The 23,433-nt window shown below is 47.7% G+C and overlaps 1 protein-coding gene across 1 annotated transcript; it reads right to left on the bottom strand.

Annotated features, from left to right (window-relative positions):
• Positions 1-2,901: 2,901 nt before the first annotated feature.
• LOC133356199 (rhodopsin-like) lies at positions 2,902-14,708 on the bottom strand. Its single transcript, XM_061573578.1, has 4 exons — positions 14,571-14,708; positions 13,949-14,399; positions 6,067-6,220; positions 2,902-3,112 (listed from the first exon to the last, which is right to left on the bottom strand). The coding sequence occupies exons 1-4, from the start codon at positions 14,706-14,708 to the stop codon at positions 2,902-2,904; spliced, it is 954 nt and encodes a 317-aa protein (XP_061429562.1).
• Between the last annotated feature and the right edge of the window lie 8,725 nt (positions 14,709-23,433).

Below are 23,433 nucleotides of genomic sequence, written 5' to 3'. Positions count from 1 at the left end.
TTTAAAATGACACAGTATTATTAAGTAACATCACAAGTATTTTAAAATCAGTTCCAAACAGATTTTTAAAATTATTTTTTCAACTCAAAATTGTCTGGGAGCCATATGCCGTCACTGGAAGAGCCATATATGGCTCGCGAGCCATAGGTTCCCGACCGCTGCTCTAGACAGTGGGGCCAGTGGAGAATGAGCGACCATCCAAACACTTATCCAGACTCAAGCCTGCTTGGCTTCTGAGATCTGATGGAGTTTGGGTGCATTCTGGGTGATTTAGTCGAAGGCACCAATAACTTAGCCAAAGCTTTCGCCTGGATCGTGGCGGCTATGCACGTGGCCTCTAATCCAGAACTGCGGAGGCAGCGAGGGTTTGTGGATCAAACACACACACCACACAGACGTTGTGAAACTCTCTTGCCCTGAGTCATACCCTGGCTCCCGAGGTGAATGCAGCACAACGAATGTGGACTCCACCTGTTCGATCTGCACGGGGATAGAGTGTTGCCCGCTAGCACATGTCAGTTTTTCTCCACGTGCTCCGATTTTCCTGCCCCACACGCTTAAACACCTATTGGTTGGCCGATAACACCTTGATGTATCTAGGGGATAGCAGATCTTGGGCAATCGTTGGTAGCGTCGGATCCTCACCGCGTGGCTGCTGCTGCTGCTGCCTTCCTTGTCGTCTGTGGTTCCTCCTCCTCCTGGTGCCTCTGAGTCGTCCTCTCTCGCTCTCTCTCTCTCTCTCTTTCTCGCCGTTACAAGTTAAAGTTATTACTATTGTTATTAAAACGGGACAACTGTCATGCTTGATAAATTATGGTACCTTGTTATATCGTCTGTAAAGTGCATAAAATGTAAAAGAAAATCATTCATCCAACAATTACCAATAAATTACCACCGCCAATTAATTTATCCGACAAGCGATCGCCGCACTTGTGGTCCAGTGCACATGACAGTAAGACGATCATAAAAAAAAAAACACTTATTTTTTTAAAAGTCCAGATATAATGTCACACCACGCAGAACACAAGTACACTACATCATCATCAGCAGCAGCCGTGGTCAATCCACTGCTGGATGAAGGCTCCCTATCCACACCTGCTCCTTGAAGACAAACAAAAACGAGAAGATTTTTTCACGGCCAAAAATATTTCCTCCTGCCCGACCGCCAGCATCCATCGCCAAGTGATGGCCACCGCACCTCCAAGCGGAGCGGTGGCCCGGCACGCGAAGCGCTCCATCTCCCCACGGGGCGTACCCCCCCCCCTCCCGCAGACAGAGTTACCCCACGGGTGGAATGTGATGATTTTTTGTCATCAACATCATCATGTAGTACTTGGAACAAATCAGAACCAAAACTAACTAACATCGTTTCGCAGACGGCAATTGCTGTCGTGGTCCGAAGGCTAATAAAAATCCCCGGCTTAAGAAATTCGAACGGAAAAAAAGAACAACAAACTTGTACCAATATAGGGGGGCCGTGGTGGCGAGATGTTGACTACCTCGCTTGGTATGCGGGACGTCGTAGGTTCGATGCCGACGCCTGTATGGAGTTCACGTGTTCTCCCTGTGGCCGCGTGGATTGTTCTCCGGGTTTTCCCCTCCACATTTAGAATCAACGCGCGTTTAGAGTTATTTAGCTGCTTTACATTACCGCGTGATGATGAGCAAACTTCGTTGAGCCATCATTTGCGATAGCCAGGTCACTATATAGCTCAGTGGGCCTTAACTGGTAAAAATGAAATGTTTTATCTTCTTGGTTCTTTCGGTAAAGTCACGTAGAAGGGAAATAATAAAATAAGAAAAATAAAACATAATAAAATAATTCTCACGACGTATCGGCCACAACGCAAGCAGCCGTCCTCAGGTGAAGAACAGGTCTGTCGGAAAGACAGCGTCTGAATGAATGACGCTGTCTTTCCGACAGACCTGTTTTTCAACAGAACTGTTCTTCACCTGAGGACGGCTGCTTGCGTTGTGGCCGAAACGTCGTGAGAATTATTTTATTATGTTTTTTATTTTAATATTTCCCTTCTACGTGACTTTACCGAAAGAACCAAGAAGACGAATCCCTGCAGTCACGAAAGCTTTAAATCAAAATGAAATGTTTTAGTTTAGTTTCATATGGGTGCTAGCCCTGTCCTTGGCATGTGTGCGGTCCACTATCCCTACGACGGTACATCAATGCGGGCTATCGTTAGGTCGTGGCTTTCTGTTGGACCGCGCAGGAAGAGTCTATGGAGATCCATCAGAGAACGCGCTCGGTGCATCAGCCACCGAGCGCTGCCATCAGCAACCAAAACACCGCGCCGTCAAATGTTAATTGTCGTCCGATTTCGGGCACAGAATGTCCCGGGGTGTTGCCATCAGCAACAGCGGGGGGGGGGCGGGGGGGGTTGAAACCTCCCACGAGATGTCGTCTTGTGGCCGAGAGGTCGTCTTGTGACTACACTACGATTAATAATAATACTAACAACGCCAACGACCACCACATCACAGAGATCAGCCAGCCACGGTCGATCTACCGCTGGATGAAGGCCTCCCCAATCCGCCGTCGTCTCTTTCTCTCCCGCGACGCCTCTATAGACGCTACTTGGCAACCGCGGTGGAGCACGCGAGCCGATTCCCGTCGCTCCGTCTCCCGCGGTGGACGCCCGTCCTGTCGAACGCTCGAAGAGGATGTCGGGAAAAAAAGTAAAACGCGATCAAAACCCACCGACGGCAAAGGAACGCGGGGCGCCTGATCGCAGCGGTGCGCTTTAAAAAAAATTTCCGCAGATTTCTATCGCGCCGATGGTGATTCCTAATTCCCTGTAGATGTGTCCCTACCCTCCTTCGCCTACTACTCCCCCCTACCCCCGAGCGAGCGAATGATCGAGAGATCAAGAGAAGCGAGCGATGAAATTATCGAATCCGCCCGTTGCCGACCAGAGGCCGGACCGGAACCAAACCGAGGATCGATCGAGGCACGGAGGGGGACGGGGGGCCCTGCGCCCCCCCTCCCCATGGAGGGCGACCCTCTCGCCGGTTGTGGCGGGAGGGCGCCGGTGCCCAGAACCAGCACGCCGATCCCCAGAGCCGGGCCCAGCCCAGCGACAGCGCCCGCCGGAACTTCCTGCGAGAGGTCAGAGGGGTCAGGGTATTGGCGTCGCGGTCAATTCAGTTTTCAGTGTCATTTATTAGGCGTAGCCCTGTGAGTCATGCGGCTCTTGACTCGGGTGCAACCGCAACAAACAAAAAATTAACCCGTAAAAACAAAGTTTTTCACTATAAATCCTTTATATGCGTGGCGGCTAGAGTCCTCTCGTCCTCTGGCTTGAGATGGCTGCCACCTATGGGTCAGATGATTGCCTGCCACCATTAAGCAATTGGTAATTAAATATAATTTATTTTTTCCTAAAAAGTGTAAAATTTTGGAATTTTATTTTCACGAAAATAAATTGTCACGCACAACGAGTCTGTGTGCAAAATGTCAGCTCGATTGGATCACGGGAAGTGGGTTAAAAAACGACCGAAAAATTTGCACGGTCGTAAGCGCGCAAGCAAGCAATCAAGTGAACTTAATATAAAGGATTTAAAAACATGAACAAGAAACATCTTAAAGTGACTACGTGCAACAGAACACACTTAAGCGGTTGTGCTTTCACTACGTTGTCCCCACTTGAAGAAGGAGGCTTGTGTTGCGCCCGAAACGTCGTGATTTAATTTAGTTGTTTTCCTTTATTATTATTTTTCACCTACGTGACTTTACCAAAAAAAACAAAGAGTATGAATCCTTGCAGTCACGAAAGCTTCAAATCTAGAAAGAAAAATCCAGGAAAAAACAGCAAAGACTATCCAGAAAAAGCACCGTATATCAATGCTGTGTGCAAAAATTCCAGACAAATTAGATGAAAAGTTATCAATCTAACTCTGTACTACAACAAACAAATATTGCTAAACCAAAACGTTTTCGATGCCGCCCTATAAACTATAAAACTATTTTCTATTTCACCAGGCAAAGCCGCACTGAGCTATATCGCTCTTTTTTTGCAAACCTGACCTGGCTATCGCAAATGATAGCTCATTGAAGCGGCTTATCATTGTGTTGATTTTAAATGTGGAGGGATAAAACTGGAGGAAACGGAGAAACATCCACACGACCACGGCGTGAACACGCAAACTCCAAATATACAGGCCCCAGGGTCGAGAATCGAACCCACGACCTCCTGTATACCAGGCGTGGTAGTTAACATCTCGCCACCATAGCGCCCTACCCTGGCTCGCCACGAGAAGGCGGTACAGAAAATGTGGACCAATATCCACCTGATAATTGTTTTTTGACCCTTTTATCTGGCAACAAAACTGACACCTTTTTTGCAAGGAGTCATGTTTGCATAGACCACAATACCTGCAGTCGTAATGCAAACAAAAAACACAACTCTGATAATGTATGCACTGTCCTTGAAGTTGATTGGTCCACACCCGAGACAGCTTTCCTTAGAGCCTAGTCTCACATGGTGTTGGACCAGATGACGCCAAAAGGTGCACAACTGAAAGACAATGCACCATAAAAAAAGGTGTCAGTTTTGTTGCCAGATAAAAGGGTAAAAAACAATTATCATATTTTTCTACTGGCAAATGAGGTTCCAATGATGTCAATATCCACCTGTTCCATCTGCATTGGATCGTCATCACCATCATCATTATTACTCCTACTACACTAAAATAGTTTTATTTTACCAGGTAAGGCCCACTAAGCTATAGTAGCTATTTTTCAGAAGCGACCTGGCGATGAATGATACCTCAACGAAAGTGGCTAATCACGTGGAAATTTATATCAGACAAATGGACGTATTGGCAGCACAACACACCTATCCTCATAAAAGAGTCTGAAATAAAAATTGCAATCGGCAAATCTGTTTTTTTTTTTATCAGCCTTTAATTCACCCTGTCACCAGCTCTGACGCGATTCGAAGGTTTATTCAGTCGACTGAGACTTGCTAAAAGAAGGTCAATATTGATCGTTGTGTCCGGGGCACGCGATTCCTTTGGGCTGATCAGAAAGGCGAGAGCCTGGAGCAACAGCAGCATCTCCCTTGCGTTGCCTTACGAGCCTGAGTTGGGACGGGGGCATCATCTACATCGCCGTCGTCTTGAACCCACCGATGGATAAGTTGAGCATTGGGATCGTGCCGTACTTCTTCCGAATGTACACCCACAATGCACTTCTGAAGATGTTTTTGCACCCACAATGCATTTCTGAAAATGTTTTTGCACCCACAATGCACTTCTGAAGATGTTTTTAGCACCCACAATGCACTTCTGAAGATGTTTGTGGCACCCACAATGCACTTCTGAAAATGTGTTTTTTTTGGTCACCCACAATGCACTTCTCTGCAGGCCCACACGGATTTGGCCACGGGGCGGCCTCCTTCACAGCTCACTCCCTGAACGCCGGGCGCGTCACCCATCACGCGTGTGCTCGTGTGTGTGTGTAGAAAAGGGAATGCTGGCGCAGCGGTGAGCGCACTCGCTCTACGGACCTAGCGGGCCGAGCTCGATTTGCGCTCACGGCCCAACATCAGTGGCAAATGTCCGAATCAATCCTGGGTCACCCGTAGGTCAACTCAGCCTAAAATTCGTACCTGGTACGGTGTGTACAAATCAGCACTGGGGAGATAAAGGCGGCCAGTGTGGTGAATATCTGAACCGATCCTGGGCTGCCCCCATAGGTAAAGTCAGCCTCAAATGAGTACCTGGTGCGGTGTACAAAAATCAGCACGGGGTCGATTAAAAGAGACCGGGTGGTGAATATCTGCACCCATCCTGGGCCTCCCTCAGGTCAACTCAGCCTCAAATGAGCACCTGGTGCGGCGCGCAAACATCGCCAGTGGGGAGACAAAGGCGGCCGGGCGTTGTGCTGGCCACCCCACCCTCTCGCGTGCCGTGCCGGCCTTCATAGGTGCTGCTCGCTAACAGCACTTGCCCCCCAAACGGTCTGTTCGAGGCTACACGGGGGGGGGGGGGGGGGGGGGGGTGCTGTGGGGGGGCACCTTCGCCTTTGTGTCTCGCGTCTCGTCGACCTACTGCTGGGAGAGGAAGTTGACCCACGGGTTGAGCGCCGAGGTTAGCAGCGTGAGCGCCGAGCAAAGCGCCTCGGCCGTCACGTGCACGGGGAGGCGGGCGAACGCGGCGTAGAAGCTCACGGACAGGTAGGGCACCCAGCAGACGAGCAGCACCACTGCGGGGGGGAGGGGGGGGCACGTGGGGGGGGGGAGGGGGCACACGAGGACGACGACATCGGTATAGTTGTTCTTCACCTGTTTACCATGGAAGTCCAGTTTACCATGGGAGTCCAGTTTACCATGGGAGTCCAATTTACCATGGAAGTCCAGTTTACCATTGGAATCTAGTTCACCATGGAAGTCCAGTTTACCATGGGAGTCCAGTTTACCATGGGAGTCCAGTTTACCATGGGAGTCCAATTTACCATGGAAGTCCAGTTTACCATTGGAATCTAGTTCACCATGGAAGTCCAGTTTACCATGGGAGTCCAATTTACCATGGAAGTCCAGTTTACCATTGGAATCTAGTTCACCATGGAAGTCCAGTTTACCATGGAGTCCAGTTTACCATGGGAGTCCAGTTTACCATTGGAATCTAGTTCACCATGGGAGTCCAGTTTACCATGGGAGTCCAGTTTACCATGGGAGTCCAGTTTACCATGGAAGTCCAGTTTACCATTGGAATCTAGTTCACCATGGGAGTCCAGTTTACCATGGGAGTCCAGTTTACCATGGGAGTCCAGTTTACCATGGAAGTCCAGTTTACCACGGAAGTCCAGTTTACCATGGATAGGGGTTGGCAATCATCGGCTCCGGAGCCGCATGCGGCTCTTCAAGGACTGCTTTGTGAAGTTAGTTATTAATGACCGCCGGATCGTATTGAACGCATTGCATTGTTGTTCTTCTTCTTGGTTCTTTCGGTAAAGTAACGTAGAAGGGAAATAAAAAAATAATAAAAATAAAACTATAAAATTCTCACGACGTTCCGACAGCCCTGTTCTTCACCTGAGGACGTTGCTTGCGTTGTGGCCGAAACGTTGCGAGAATTGTATTTTATTATGTTTTATTTTTATTATTGTATTATTTCCCTTCTGCGTGACTTTACCGAAAGAACCAAGACGATCAGTATACAGTAGTACGTTGAACTTTTTTCGCACCGTACGTAGCCAACCGTTCTAATCGGAGGTGCGGCAGGGGAAGGACAACAAACTAACACCAAAAGGGGCCGTCCATAAATGACGTCACGCACCTCAGGGGGGGGGGGGGGTCAGACATTTGTGACGATGTGTGACGAGGGGGGGGGGGGTGAGAAATGTGACGTCACATCAAAATGCGCAACTTTAAATAAATATAGCCAACACGTTCTACTTAATTAAATAGACTTTTTAATGTTTTCTCCTACAACATCAGAGTGCAGCGCCACATTAAATACGCACTACAATGACAATAGTTTAAAGCGATTTGAAGCATGTTTTATTTTTTGGGGGGTAGGGGGGGGCAGAGCTTTGTGACGTCATTTTTGAGGGGGGGTTTCACTTTTTGTGACGCCGTGTGACGAAGGGGGGGGGGGGTAAAAAATCGTACAAAATCGCGTGACGTCATTTATGGACGGCCCCAAAGCATTTCTAAAGAACTGAGTTTTTAAATATAGTATCATGGTATCGTGGACAGTGCGGTGTATAGTGATGTATGTTGAACTTACATCACGGGACCTCCTTTGCCAGTACCAAAATATACCAGAGACAGCTTTATTTAGAGCCTAGTCTCATATGGTGTTCGACCAGATTACGCCAAAAGGCACACAGTTCAAAGAAAATCAGTTTCAAGGACAATGCATAAATTATCAGAGTATTGTTTTTTGTTTGCATTTGACTGCAAGTATTGTGGTTAATGTTAACATGATTCCTTGCAAAAGGTGTCAGTTTTGTTGCCAGAAAAAAAGGGGAAAACCCCTATTAGTATATGTTGAACTTCTTTCGCACCATACCTAGCCAACCGTGCTAATCGGAGGTGCGGAGGACAACAACAAAGGAAATCCACGCCACCACGGGGAGCGAGAGAGGGACACACAAAACTCCAAATATACAGCAGCAGGCGTCGTCAGGGTCGGGATCGACGCCACGACCTCCTGTATACGAGGCGAGGGAGTTCACATCTCGGTACCGTGCGGCGCCCTCGTAAACGAGTCAATCACGACGTACGCGCACGTCGTCACAGCGTCCAGCTTTCTAAAAAGCACTCTCATCCAACACTGCCGATGGATTTATTGCTTGTTGATGTCGGCCACCTGCAAGTTTCGTTGCGTGTCCCGAGCGAGCGAGCGAGATAAGTCCACTCCCCTCTCTCCCTGCGAACGCGGTACAGCGGTCGCGATTCAGCTCAAGTGTCTCGGTGTCACATTCCGACGTTGGCACGGTGAATGGAGGGGGACGGGGACACGCGAAAACGTTGCGAGGCTAAGTTGTGACGCACGCCGCTTGCGTGACGAGTCATCTCACCGTTCATGGGCTTGAAAAAGTGTTACGAGCAAAAAAAACATCTGACGGATGGAAATATCATCAACAGGGAAATATCTTACGAAGTGAAAATATCTTGTGGGTGATAAAATTTTACGGATGAAAATATCTTCAAAAGGGAAAAATCTTTACAAGTGAAAATATTTTATGGGTAACAACATCTTAGGAGGGAAAATATCTTACGGATGAAAATATCTTATGGATAAAAACATCTTAGGAGGGAAAATATCTTACAAATGAAAATATCGTATGGATAAAAAACATCTGACGGATAAAAACATCTTACGGATAAAAAATATCTTAGAAATAAAGACATCTTACGAATAAAAACATCGTAAGAATAAAAACATCTTATGGATAAAAAAACATCTTACGGATAAAAACATCTTACGGATAAAAAAATATCTTAGTAATTAAGACATCTTACGAATAAAAACATCGTAAGAATGAAAACATCTTATGGATTAAAAAAAAAACATCTTACTAATAAAAGCCCTTTCTGGACAAAAAAAATCCATGATTGATATCACAATTCGGGGTACCTCCACTTGACCCCGCCATCCGGCTCACACGTGGCTGTGAGTGACGTAGTTAGTTCGAGTGATGCTACACGGGGGCTCGAGATAGTCGATGGTGACACAAATATCGTCGGGGTTATCTTGCATCCAGATAAGTATAACCCGTAAAAACAAAGTTTTTCACTATAACTCCTTTATATGCGTGGCGGCTAGAGTCATCTCGTCCTCTGCCTTGACATGGCTGCCACCTATGGGTCAGATGATTGCATTGCACCATTAAGCAATTGGTAATTAAATATAATATTTTTGTCCTAAAAAGTGTAAAATTTTGGAAATTTTTTTTCACGAACATTAATTGTCACGCACAACGAGTCTGTGTGGAAAATGTCAGCTCGATTGGATCACGGGAAGTGGGTTAAAAAACGACCGAAAAATTTGCACGGTCCTAAGCAAGCAAGCAAACTTAATATAAAGGATTTAAAAAACACGTGTACGCCAAATATTCGTGATTTTATTTGGTGGATATTTTTTTGTTTTGCATTTACACGTATCTGTTTTTTAATATAGGGCTATGAACACGTAGGCTTTCGCGACCAATATTATCCATAAAAAGTTTTTTTGTCGCGTAAATATATGAATGTGTCGTTAAACCCGCCACCACCCGACACAGCCAATTAGTAAGGTTTGTCACGTAAACAGAACGTGGCCAATTCGTTACTAGTTCAGCACACCGGTGTGTTGGAGAGTAAAACCCACGACATTTGCAATTCGAGGACGACGTTTCGCCGGCAATTACAAGCGGCCTCATCAGCCGACAGCCACAATATTATGGACCGCATTCTTGTTGTTGTTGTTGTTGCAGTTATCGTTCTTATTGGAAAACGTCGCCCAAGCCAATACATCAACTTCTTGGTTCTTTCGGTAAAGTCACGTAGAAGGGAAATAATAAAATAATAAAAATAAAACATAATAAAATAATTCTCACGACGTTTCGGCCACAACGCAAGCAGCCGTCCTCAGGTGGAGAACAGGTCTGTCGGAAAGACAGCGTCTGAATGACGCTGTCTTTCCGTCTGAATGACGCTGTCTTTCCGACAGGCCTGTTCTTCACCTGAGGACGGCTGCTTGCGTTGTGGCCGAAACGTCGTGAGAATTATTTTATCATGTTTTATTTTAATTACTTCATTATTTCCCTTCTACGTGATTTTACCGAAAGAACCAACAAGATGAATCCCTGCAGTCACGAAAGCTATAAATCGATACCAAAACATCAAGTTGCCACGAGGGCTCCCAGCCAACGCAGTCTGATCGTCCAGTGCAACTCCAGCGAAGAGCGCACGCCGTCGTGATCAATACCGCAGAGTAACCTCGGCCGCTCGGGACAAACCTATTTACCATCGCTCGCCCGCGGAGTTGGAACGGCCTCTTTGCGAAGCGCAAACATGGCTGCGTTGCCGCGTGCGTGGGTCCGCGCGCGCGAGTGCGTGCCGATGACTCCAATCGGAACGCGCCGGTGTGTCCGGGGCGTGAGCGAAAGGGGCCGATTGTTGTTTTGACGCAATCGGTGAAACCGTTCGGCGCGAACGGTCGTTTAGTAAAGGGCCATGCACGGCTCTAAGATGAAGACTCTCACATTGAAATTGAGGTTTAAAGCTTTCGTGACTACGGGGATTCGTATTCTTGGTTCTTTCGGTAAAATCCATTTTACCATGGAAGTCCATTTTACCATTGAAGTCCAGTTTACCATGGGAGTCCAGTTCACCATGGGAGTCCAGTTCACCATGGACAGGGGTTGGCAACCATCGGCTCCGGAGCCGCATGCGGCTCTTCAAGGACTGCTTTGTGAAGTTAGTTATTAAGGACCGCCGGCTCGTGTTGAACGCATTGCATTGTTGTTCATCTTCTTGGTTCTTTCGGTAAAGTAACGTAGAAGGGAAATAATAAAATAATAAAAATACAACTTAATAAGATACAATTTTCATTCGGACGCTGTCTTTCCGACAGCCCTGTTTTTCACCTGAGGACGGCTGCTTGCGTTGTGGCCGAAACGTCGTGAGAATTGTATTTTATTATGTTTTATTTTTATTATTTTATTATTTCTCTTCTACGTGACTTTACCGAAAGAACCAAGAAGATGAATCCCTGCAGTCACGAAATCTTTAAATCGAAATTTGCATTGTTGTTATTGTTGTTGTTGGTTTGGTTTGCTGACCTCTGGGATACAGCGACTTGCTGCTCAGGGTGGACAACAACCGCGGCTGTCGCACTCCGAGCCTCATCGAGGCGGCTATCGCTTACGCAGTAGAATGATAACCCGGCGATTGCAAAAAAACATCAACTCTCGTTTACGATGTTCCTCTGACAGCTGGGCTTGGCAGCGCGCGGATAACGGATCAGCGAGCTCGGCACAAAGCGCCGACGACCCCCGGGACAGGCGAATGGAAACTCCACGTTCCCACGGCAAGGGGCGAGTGTCTGCAAAGAAGGCCAAGCGTGGCTGACGTTTCACAAAGCGGTACACGACGTGTTTTAGCGGCCCACCCCTCCGGAGTGATGATGGGTTGAGTTAGTCCGCCGAAAAAGGATATGGAACTCCGAAGTGTCGATGGTTACAGCGACGACATAATCGGTCAACATCATTGTGGAGTACATTCTTTTTACGTCCATAAATGACGTCACGCGATTTTGGACGATTTTTGACCCCCCCCCCACCCACTCGTCACACGGCGTCACAAAAAGTCAGACCCCCCCCCCTCACATATGACGTCACAAAGCTCTGCCCCCCCCCCAAAAAAAAAACAATAAAACATGCTTCAAATCGCTTTCAACTATTGTCATTGTAGTGCGTATTTAATATGGCGTTGCACTCTGATGTTATAGGAGTGTTGTTATAACAATTAGTGTTGCTATAACAATTCTATATTCATTTAAAGTTGCGCATTTTGATGTGACTTCACATTTCTCAACCCCCCCCCCCCTCGTCACACATCGTCACAAATGTCTGACCCCGCCCCCCCCCAGGTGCGTGACGTCATTTATGGACGGCCTCAGAGTCAGTTGTACAATCGGGCAGCAGACAAGGGAAGAGAGGTCGGGATGGATGTCCCCAAGACGCACAGAGAGGCGGAGGGCACGGCTCGAGATGAGTGCATCTCGAGCCGGGCACCTAGGGGCGATGACACCAGGTACTCATTTGAGGTTGAGTCGACCTAGGGGAGCCCCAGGGCCGGTTCAGATAATCGTCACTGGTGTTGGCCGTGAGCGGGAATCGAACTCGGGTCCGCCGCTTTTGTGGAGTGTCGCGCAAACCACTGCGCTACCGCTACCCACACACACTCGTGTATGAGTGTCTTTGTGCACGAAGACAAACACACACGCACAAAGACAAACGCACACACACAAAGACAAACACACACGCACAAAGACAAACACACACGCACAAAGACAAACACACACGCACAAAGACAAACACACACGCACAAAGACAAACGCACACGCACAAAGACAAACACACACGCACAAAGACAAACACACACGCACAAAGACAAACACACACGCACAAAGACAAACACACACGCACAAAGACAAACACACACGCACAAAGACAAACGCACACGTGTGTGTGTGTGGAGGATCACTCCGCTGGACAAAATAGTTCCACGGGTCAGTTCGCGTTTTAAGTCGATGTTAAACAAAATGTGACAATTCATGGAAGATGGTTCGTAAGTCGATGACTGCATGTACATGCAGGAGTGAACAGTGGGTATTGACTGAGTGAGCAGTGATTGAGTGATCAATGAGTCAGCAGCGAGCGAATGAGCGTGAGTGAGTGGTGAGTGAGTAGTGACTGAGTGAGTGGTGAGTGAGTAGTGACTGAGTGAGTGGTGAGTGAGTAGTGACTGAGTGAGTAGTGACTGAGTGAGTAGTGACTGAGTGAGTGGTGAGTGAGTAGTGACTGAGTGAGTAGTGACTGAGTGAGTAGTGACTGAGTGAGTGGTGAGTGAGTAGTGACTGAGTGAGTAGTGACTGAGTGAGTGGTGAGTGAGTAGTGACTGAGTGAGTGGTGAGTAGTGACTGAGTGAGCGGGGTGAGTGAGTAGTGACTGAGTGAGTAGTGAGTGAGTAGTGACTGAGTGAGTAGTGAGTGAGTAGTGACTGAGTGAGTAGTGAGTGAGTAGTGACTGAGTGAGCGGGGTGAGTGAGTAGTGACTGAGTGAGTGGTGAGTGAGTGAGCGATGAGTGAGTAGTGACTGACTGAGTAGTGACTGAGCGAGTGATGAGTGAATAGTGACTGAGTGAGCAGTGAGTGAGTAGTGACTGAGTGAGCGGGGTGAGTGAGTAGTGACTGAGTGAGTGGTGAGTGAGTGAGCGATGAGTGAGTAGTGACTGACTGAGTAGTGACTGAGCGAGTGATGAGTGAATAGTGACTGAGTGAGCAGTGAGTGAGTAGTGACTGAGTGAGCGGGGTGAGTGAGTAGTGACTGAGTGAGTGGTTAGTGAGTGAGCGATGAGTGAGTAGAGACTGAGTGAGTGGTGAGTGAGTGAGCGGTGAGTGAGTAGTGACTGAGTGAGTAGTGACTGAGCGAGTGATGAGTGAATGGTGACTGAGTGAGCAGTGAGTGAGTAGTGACTGAGTGAGCGGGGTGAGTGAGTAGTGACTGAGTGAGTGGTGAGTGAGTAGTGACTGAGTGAGTAGTGACTGAGTGAGTGGTGAGTGAGTGAGCGATGAGTAGTGACTGAGTGAGTGGTGAGTGAGTAGAGACTGAGTGAGTGGTGAGTGAGCGAGCGGTGAGTGAGCAGTGACTGAGCGAGCGGTGAGTGACTTCGCGAGCGGTGAGTGAGCGAGTGAGCGAGCCCTCTCCCTGCCTCACCCACGGTGGACACCAGCACCACGGTGCAGCGCAAGAACCTCCGCGCGGGCACGTAGTAGCAGTGCGCCTCCGTGCACACGAAGGCCCCGCGCCTCGCCTGCCTCCTGGCCACCTGCACGATGTACGCGTACATGGCGGCCAACGCGGCCACCGGCGCCGCCACTCCGAGGCCCAGCAGGAGGACGCAGAGGGCCCGCTCGCCCGCCGCCCCGCCCTCGGCCCGCAGGAAGCGCGGTCCGCACGTCCCCGTGGCCCGCGAGGGGCCGTAGCTGCCGAGGCCCGCGAGCGGAGCGGCCGCGGCGGCCAGCCCCAGGCCCCAGGCGAGGGCCACGGCGGCGCCGGCCCGCCGCGCAGTGACGGTGCGCGCGTAGCTCAGGGGCCGCTGCACCTCGGCGAAGCGGCAGGCGCTCAGCCAGAGCAGCGAGTGGAGGGACGCCAGCTGCAGGGAGGTCTGGAAGAAGGCCCGCGCGTGGCACAGCCACAGAGGGCCCGGCCACCACTTGGGCGGGGGTCGGTTACCGACGAGGTCGACGCCGCCGGTTGTGATCGCGGCGGCGGTGGCGGCGGCGGTGCCGGTGGTCGTGGTGGTGATGATGCTGCTGGTGGTGCCGGTGCCGCTGACCGTGGCCATCGACGCGCACATGATGCCCAGCGAGAGGTCGCACAGTGCCAGGTTGAGGGCGAGCGGCAGCGTTGGCCCCGGGATGGCACGGCCGCACGTGGCGGTGAGCAGCAGCAGCACGTTGGAGGGCACCGCCATCGCGGAGATGGAGCAGTAGATGGCAGTGCGGGCGGTGGGCAGCCAGCTCATGACACGGGCTGGGCAACCTTCACCGATCGCCCCCTCCCCTCCCCCCCCACACCACCACCTCTGGATGTTCGTTGAACTACGTGGCCAACCGACAGCAAAACTAAATATAAAAAGTCAGTTCACAAGAAATGAGTTTGTCAATGGAGATGATTTAAAAGTGACTTGCTCCCCGTGGAAGGGAGGAGCGTTCCAGACGGCCGCACAGACGGCTTGCGCCGATTTACCGTTCGCCCTGCGGCTAAGCGGGTGCCCAGCCTGGTGTCCGCGCTTGGATGGGCGGCGCATCCGACGAACAAATCACCAAAGCGCCCAGCCGCTTGAGATCGAGGATGATAATGGAGCTGTCGAGGCCGGTCCGTGCTTGGATGGGCGATCACCACCACCAGCCACCGACAGCGGGGGGCATGCCAGGTGTTGTTGCCCAGTGTCTGCCCTCTCCGTGTTGACCGGGGTTCACTCTCGCGGGATTGTTCCCGTGAATCCGATGCAAAGTCCTCTTGTCAAATGAGCCCTGAGACTCCCTCGTGCGTTCCTGAGTGAAGAGGAGAGCGCCACCGTGAATACCGTGCGCGCATCGCCGCCGCGCGATGTTTGATTCCGTCCCGGGGGATTCTCGGGGGGGCCAAACTGCTGCAAGGCAATACTTGGTGCAAGGATTTCATACTGTCGATCTGATATCAGGGTGCCACGGTGGCTAGGAGATGTTAACTCACTCGCCTGGTATGCAGGAGGTCGTGGGTTTAATTTCTAATCCTGACGCCTGCTGCTGTATATTTGGAGTTTGTGTGTCTCTCTCTCTCTCTCCATCATCATCACGGTGGCTAGGAGATGTTAACTCCCTCACCCGGTATGCAGGAGGTCGTGGGTTTGATTTCTGATCCTGACGCCTGCTGCTGTATATTTGGAGTTTGCAGTGTCTCTCTCTCCCCATGGTCGCGTGGATTTTCCTCCACATTTTGCATCAAAATGCGTTTAGAGTATTTGGCTGCTATACATTTGCACGTGATAAGCCACTTCGTTGAGCTATCATTTATGATAGCCTTCTGAAAACGGCTATTATAGCTCAGTGGGCCTTACCTGGTCAAATAAATTGTTTTTAAAGAGTTTATACTAAATACAGTGTTGAAATATGATCAAACAATATCCACCACGGTCGTGGGTGGGCCTTAACGCAGCAGTGGGCTAGCAATGATTGAGAGAATGGCCCTGGGAAGGAGACACTATTGAACTACTTCTGAGGTCCTTTTCTTCAAGGGATAGCCTCCTCTTATTCCCACGCTGGGGAACTTCTTAATTATCACAAGTGGTGGTTTCTATTAAGAAAAAAACTATACATACGAAACAATTTCGATTTAAAGCTTTCGTGACTGTAGGGATTCATCTTCTTGGTTCTTTCGGTAAAGTCACGTAGAAGGGAAATAATAAAATAATAAAATATTTCCCTTCTACGTGACTTTACCGAAAAAACCAAGAAGATACGAAACAAAATTCTCCTCTGAAATTGTAATTGGCTTTACATCACGAGTGAACAACTCATGCGACAAGATTTGTAGATTTACGGAATCTTTCACAAACTCATTATGAATTCAATCTTGGATTTGAAGCTTTCGTGACCGCTCTTTGGTTCTTTCGGTAAAGTCACGTAGGTAGAAAATAAATAAATCACGACGTTTCGGGCGCAACACAAGCGTCCATCATCAGGTGGCAAATCATTATGAATTGCAGTGTAGAAATGCGGGTAATACTAAACACCCAACTTCAGAAGTTCTGCCTTCTCGCGTGAATAAACACAATCCCGATTTAAAGCTTTCGTGACTGCAGGGATTCATCTTCTTGCTTATTTCGGTAAAGTCACGTAGAATGGAAATAACAAAATAATGAAAATAAAACATAATAACATATTATTTCCATTCTACGTGACTTTACCGAAAGAACCAAGAAGATAAACACAATCCCATTTCAGTCCATCAGCCTGTTGGCTTTTGCAGACCAATATTATCTTTGCAACATTTGTTCAAGCACGCAAACTCGGAACCCGGTTCATCCTTCTGAGCCTCATTGATGGTCGTCAGGCTTGTTAACATGCTCACTAAAATGTGTCCTTAACACGTGGCCATACTTGGTGCAAGGATTTCATACTGTCGATCTGATATCAGGGTGCCACGGTGGCTAGGAGATGTTAACTCACTCGCCTGGTATGCAGGAGGTCGTGGGTTTAATTTCTAATCCTGACGCCTGCTGCTGTATATTTGGAGTTTGTGTGTCTCTCTCTCTCTCTCCATCATCATCACGGTGGCTAGGAGATGTTAACTCCCTCACCCGGTATGCAGGAGGTCGTGGGTTTGATTTCTGATCCTGACGCCTGCTGCTGTATATTTGGAGTTTGCAGTGTCTCTCTCTCCCCATGGTCGCGTGGATTTTCCTCCACATTTTGCATCAAAATGCGTTTAGAGTATTTGGCTGCTATACATTTGCACGTGATAAGCCACTTCGTTGAGCTATCATTTATGATAGCCTTCTGAAAACGGCTATTATAGCTCAGTGGGCCTTACCTGGTCAAATAAATTGTTTTTAAAGAGTTTATACTAAATACAGTGTTGAAATACGATCAAACAATATCCACCACGGTCGTGGGTGGGCCTTAACGCAGCAGTGGGCTAGCAATGATTGAGAGAATGGCCCTGGGAAGGAGACACTATTGAACTACTTCTGAGGTCCTTTTCTTCAAGGGATAGCCTCCTCTTATTCCCACGCTGGGGAACTTCTTAATTATCACAAGTGGTGGTTTCTATTAAGAAAAAAACTATACATACGAAACAATTTCGATTTAAAGCTTTCGTGACTGTAGGGATTCATCTTCTTGGTTCTTTCGGTAAAGTCACGTAGAAGGGAAATAATAAAATAATAAAATATTTCCCTTCTACGTGACTTTACCGAAAAAACCAAGAAGATACGAAACAAAATTCTCCTCTGAAATTGTAATTGGCTTTACATCACGAGTGAACAACTCATGCGACAAGATTTGTAGATTTACGGAATCTTTCACAAACTCATTATGAATTCAATCTTGGATTTGAAGCTTTCGTGACCGCTCTTTGGTTCTTTCGGTAAAGTCACGTAGGTAGAAAATAAATAAATCACGACGTTTCGGGCGCAACACAAGCGTCCATCATCAGGTGGCAAATCATTATGAATTGCAGTGTAGAAATGCGGGTAATACTAAACACCCAACTTCAGAAGTTCTGCCTTCTCGCGTGAATAAACACAATCCCGATTTAAAGCTTTCGTGACTGCAGGGATTCATCTTCTTGCTTATTTCGGTAAAGTCACGTAGAATGGAAATAACAAAATAATGAAAATAAAACATAATAACATATTATTTCCATTCTACGTGACTTTACCGAAAGAACCAAGAAGATAAACACAATCCCATTTCAGTCCATCAGCCTGTTGGCTTTTGCAGACCAATATTATCTTTGCAACATTTGTTCAAGCACGCAAACTCGGAACCCGGTTCATCCTTCTGAGCCTCATTGATGGTCGTCAGGCTTGTTAACATGCTCACTAAAATGTGTCCTTAACACGTGGCCTTTTAAGGAAACATATGCGATATGTGACGCGTCGGACAATAGCCCGCAATATGGCGAGAGACTTTGTTTTAAAACAAATGCTTTTGGGTTAGTAGATGCGTTTGGGGCCGTCCATAAATGACGTCACGCGATTTTGGACGATTTTTGACCCCCCCCCTCCATCGTCACACGGCGTCACAAAAAGTCAGACGCCCCCTGAAATATGACGTCACAAAGCTTTGCCCCTTCCCCCCAAAAAAAACGAAACATGCTTCAAATCGCTTTAAACTATTGTCATTGTAGTGCGTATTTAATGTCCCGCTGCACTCTGATGTTGTAGGAGAAAACATTCATTAAAAAGTCTTTTCAATTAAGTAGAACGTGTTGTCTATATTTATTAAAAGTTACGCATTTTTATGTGACGTCACATTACTCAACCCCCCCCCCCCTTGTCACACATCGTCATAATGTCTGACTCTCCCCCCCCCCCTAGGTGCGTGACGTCATTTATGTGTTGTATTTTTGCACAGCGTTGGTGTACGGTTTTTTTCTGCAATATTTTGCTGTCTTTTCTTGGAATTTCTGTTTGCACTTAGTCAGATATTCACTTTAAGATGTTTTTTGTTCATGTTTTAGTTTTTTGTTTGTTGCGGTTGCACCCGATTCAAGAGCCGAATGGCTCACAGGGCTATATACCTAATACATGAACTTGAACTTGAAACTTGAAATGAACACGGTCGGATGAGGGTTACGCAATCGCATCGCGTGATTGCGTAACCGTTGGGAACCGAGCAGATGGACTTTCACGGCGGTCCTATAAACTATGGGCGAAGGAAAATAATATAACACAAATATGCCCGACTGTGAGGGCGGGAACAAGCCAGCGTGAGCAGGTTAAACGTTGAGTTTTATAAGGGGACCACGGGGTGACTAGCCCCTCCCCACCCAGCCCCACCCCTCCCACCCCCCACCCAGCCCCACCCTTCCCACCCAGCCCCTCCCCACCCAGCCCCTCCCCGTCCTCCCCTCCCCACCCAGCCCCTCCCCACCCTCCCCACCCAGCCCCTCCCCGGCCTCCCCTCCCTACCCAGCCTCTCCCTCCCCACCCAGCCCCTCCCTGCACGACGGACACAATGATCCCCTGTGGGCTGGTGTAACCAGGAGGTTCCTACCAGTAAAATGTATTTATTTTGTACAGCACTTCACCAACCCAATCTCCGCATTGACCAGCGTGGTCAATTTGGTCAAACCACCCTCAAGACCGGCACAGTGTGGGATTGGCCTTCATCCAGAAGTAGATTAACAAACGGCTGTAAATTATTGTTGGTTTTAGATTATAAAACAATCACGCGTTAACACGTTTCCTCTGGCGTGTGGTAATAACGCTGGCCATTCCAGTCGGTGTGAATACTTACGTAAGTTCATGCTGTTAAATTAATAGCCCAAACACTCCACCACCCCCCCCCTCCTCAAGACCATATTCTGTATAAAAAAAATAATGGCATGTGGCATTAGTCTCATTTGTGTGTGTGTGTGTTTTGTTCGTACTCAGCACTACAAAGCCCACGACGCTTACACCGTTTCAAGGCCATCGCTGAAAGAATTCGTTGGGCCGTTTAAACTAAATTATTTCTTCTTTCTTTCGTACGGCACGCCGATGTAGACGCAGAGGCGACGGCTACAATTTCACATTCAGGGTGGGATCAAGCCAGCAGAGTTAGTCGTATCGCCGCTGGGAGATCCCCTTATTGGCATTTGTAGATCGCGGCACTACCGGTCTCTGTCCTGGATCAAAAATCAAATATCCCCCATATATTCTAGATTTGAAGCTTTCGTGACTGCGAGGATTCACACTCTTAGGTTTTTTCGGGAAAGTCACGTAGGTAAAAATTTTAAATTTAAATTATTGAAAGTAAAATAAAAATAAAAATCACGACGTTTCGGAGGCAACACAAGCTTTATTTTTTACCTACGTGACTTTACCGAAAAAACCTAAGAGTATATATCCCCCGTGTAGCCTTAACAGACTGTAGGGGCAAGAGCTGTTAGCGAGCACTTACGAAGGCCGGAACGGTACACGAGAGGGGTGGGTGGGGCCAGCGCCTCCCCCGACCGCCTTTGTCTCCCTAGTGGCGATGTTTACACACCGCACCAGGTACTCATTTGAGGCTGAGTCGACCTAGGGGAGGCCCAGGACCGGTTCAGATAATCGTCACTGGTGTTTGCCGTGAGCGGGAATCGAACCCGGGTCGCCAGGTTCGTAGTGCAGCGCGCTAACCGCTACACCACCGCTCCACCCTGTCCTGGTTGACCACAGTAACACACTCCTGGACAGTTTTTTTTTTAAGATTCCATTTGTGCATCAGCTATCCACATCTACCGCTGCCATGATTTGTGCAGCGCGTGGGGGTTTGGGGTGGACCATCTTAACATCGCCATTAAATTATTTTCCTTCGTCTCACTTGGGGCGATACACAGCAATCGGCGCCCGACTATTAGCGAAATCAATGCCTCTGGTCGCTGTTGCAGCGTTGGGGCGACGCTGATTTACGGCTCTCTCCACGAGCTGTGCGCTTTGGGTCGTGCCCGCTGTGCGTTGTTGGTCGGCCACGGTGTCCGACGTTTTTCACCGCGCGCAGGGAGCTTCTCCCTGAGCCGCGGTTCAACTCGGAACGAAATGTCGGGCACCATTGCGCCGAACAATATGTGGAACGACCCAAAAGCGCGTCTGAAAGCTGGAGACAGCAGCACGCGCCTGACTACCTACGCAGCAGTCACAGATCATGCCCTGCGAAGATTAAAATAAACTATATTCTTGGTTCATCATCATGGGACCTCCTTTGCCAGTACCAAAATATACTAATAGGGTTTTTATATTCTTAGGTTTTTTCGGTTAAGTCACGTGACTTAACCGAAAAAACCTAAGAATATGAATCTTTGCAGTCACGAAAGCTTCAAATCTAGAATTAATAGGGTTTTCCCCCCATGATGTAGCTGCTCAACCCGAGCTCTCATTACTCTGGTAGTGCGTTGTCTTTGAACTGTGCGCCTTTTGGCGTCATCTGGTCGAACACCATATGAGACTAGGCTATAAAGAAAGCTGTCTCCTGTGTGGACCAATCAGTTTCAAAGACAATGCATAAATTATCAGAGTATTGTTTTTTGTTTGCATTTGACTGCAAGTATTGTGGTTAATGTAAGCATGATTCCTTGCAAAAGGTGTCAGTTTTGTTGCCAGAAAATAGGGGAAAAACCCTATTAGTATTTTCTTGGCTCTTTCGGTAAAGTCACGTAGAAGGGAAATAATAAAATAATATAAATATAAAACATTTATTAAAAACAATATTCTTGGTTTATATTAGTGTATAATTTCCCTTCTACGTGACTTTACCGAAAGAACCAATAATATGAATCCCTGCAGTCACGAAAGCTTTAAATCGAAATTTAAACTAAAGAATGTTTTATTTTACCACGTAAGGCCCACGAAGCTATATTTCTATTTTTCAGGAGCGACCTGGCCGCAAATAATAGCTCAACGAAATGGCTTATCACGTGAAAATGTACAACAGCCAACTGCTGTTAACGCGTGGTGATGTTGATTCTAAATCTGTAGGGAAAACCCGAGGACCCGGGATAAAAATCCACGCGACCACGGGAAGAGAAATATGCAAATTCCAATTATACAGGCGTCAGGGTCGGGATCGAACCCACGAAACTCTTGTGATGCTAAAATAATAAAAATAAAACGTAATAAAATACAATTCTCACGACGTTTCGGCCACAACGCAAGCAGCCGTCCTCAGGTGAAGACAGGTCTGTCGGAAAGACAAGTTTCATTCAGACGCTGTCTTTCCGACAGACCTGTTCTTCACCTGAGGACGGCTGCTTGCGTTGTGGCCGAAACGTCGTGAGAATTGTATTTTATTGTTTTATTTTTCTTATTTTATTATTTCCCTTCTGCATGACTTTACCGAAAGAACCAAAAAGATGAATCCGTGCAGTCACGAAAGCTTTAAATCGAAAAAAATCTTGTAATGCTGTTTGTTTCTGGCCGCTCGACACTTTGGTCGTATTGGGCCTGTACTCTGAAAGCGTGATAAAAAAATAATCAACTTTTTTAATCTAACCAAGTCAGGCCCACTAAGCTATGTAGCTCTTTTTGAGAAGAAAGCCTGGCTAACACAAATGATCGCTCAGCGAAGTGGCTTATCATCGCGTGGAAATTTCTAGCAGCCAAATACTTTAAGTGCGTGATGATTCTAAATGTGGAGCGAAAAACAAAACCGGATGACCCGGAGAAAAATCCACGAGATCGAGAACTTGCAGATTACAAATATACAGCAGGCGTCAAGGTCGGGAAGGAGTTTAAACCCACGACCTTCCTGTATACCAGGCGAGGTAGTTAACATCTCGCCACCGCAGTGGCCCACATTATTTACAATGTGGCCCATAGTTTGGGGTGCACGGCCACAGTTGCACTGCTGTGGCTTGTCTTCAATGTTCCATATCCGAAGGCAATAACATATGAAGCTTACATTTGTCATACAAATTAAACATCCTGCTTACAAAATGAACCTAAACCATCTTTAACTTTAACAATAAAACAATTGTGCGACTGCATGTGCAGCTGGGCACAAACAACAACAACAACAACAACCACAACTCAACATGTCCCGTCAATAGCACTGCCCTATAAAGGGAGCTCTTGCTGTGACGAAGGGCTATTGTTTTATTTGTGCCGACATTACCGACCATCACAAACACATAAACGACCATCACACACACAACTGTCACAAACACACACGACCATTACATACACACACACAACCATCACACACACACACAACCATCACACACACACACACACGACCATCACACACACACACAACCATCACACACACACACGACCATCACAAACACACACAACCATCACACACACACACAACCATCACACACACACGACCATTACATACACACAACCATCACACACAACCATCACACACACACACACGACCATCACAAACACACACAACCATCACACACACACAACCATCACACACACACGACCATTACATACACACAACCATCACACACACACACAACCA

The sequence above is a fragment of the Lethenteron reissneri genome, chromosome 53, assembly GCF_015708825.2.
Source record: "Lethenteron reissneri isolate LAM-NWPU_2019-01 chromosome 53, ASM1570882v1, whole genome shotgun sequence".
Lineage (NCBI taxonomy): Eukaryota > Metazoa > Chordata > Hyperoartia > Petromyzontiformes > Petromyzontidae > Lethenteron > Lethenteron reissneri.
Note: the sequence above shows the minus strand (reverse complement) of the source record. Positions and strands in the feature narration are given on the sequence as shown.

Coding starts and splice junctions, on each gene's coding strand:
- LOC133356199 (XM_061573578.1), bottom strand. CDS start 14,708: ATGGCGGTGCCCTCCAACGTGCTGCTGCTGCTCACCGCCACGTGCGGC. Junction 6,221..13,948: donor GGTGCTGGTGTCCACCGTGG/GTGAGGCAGGGA, acceptor TCCCCCCCGCAG/TGGTGCTGCTCGTCTGCTGG. Junction 3,113..6,066: donor GTCAACTTCCTCTCCCAGCA/GTAGGTCGACGA, acceptor GACCTCTCGCAG/GAAGTTCCGGCGGGCGCTGT.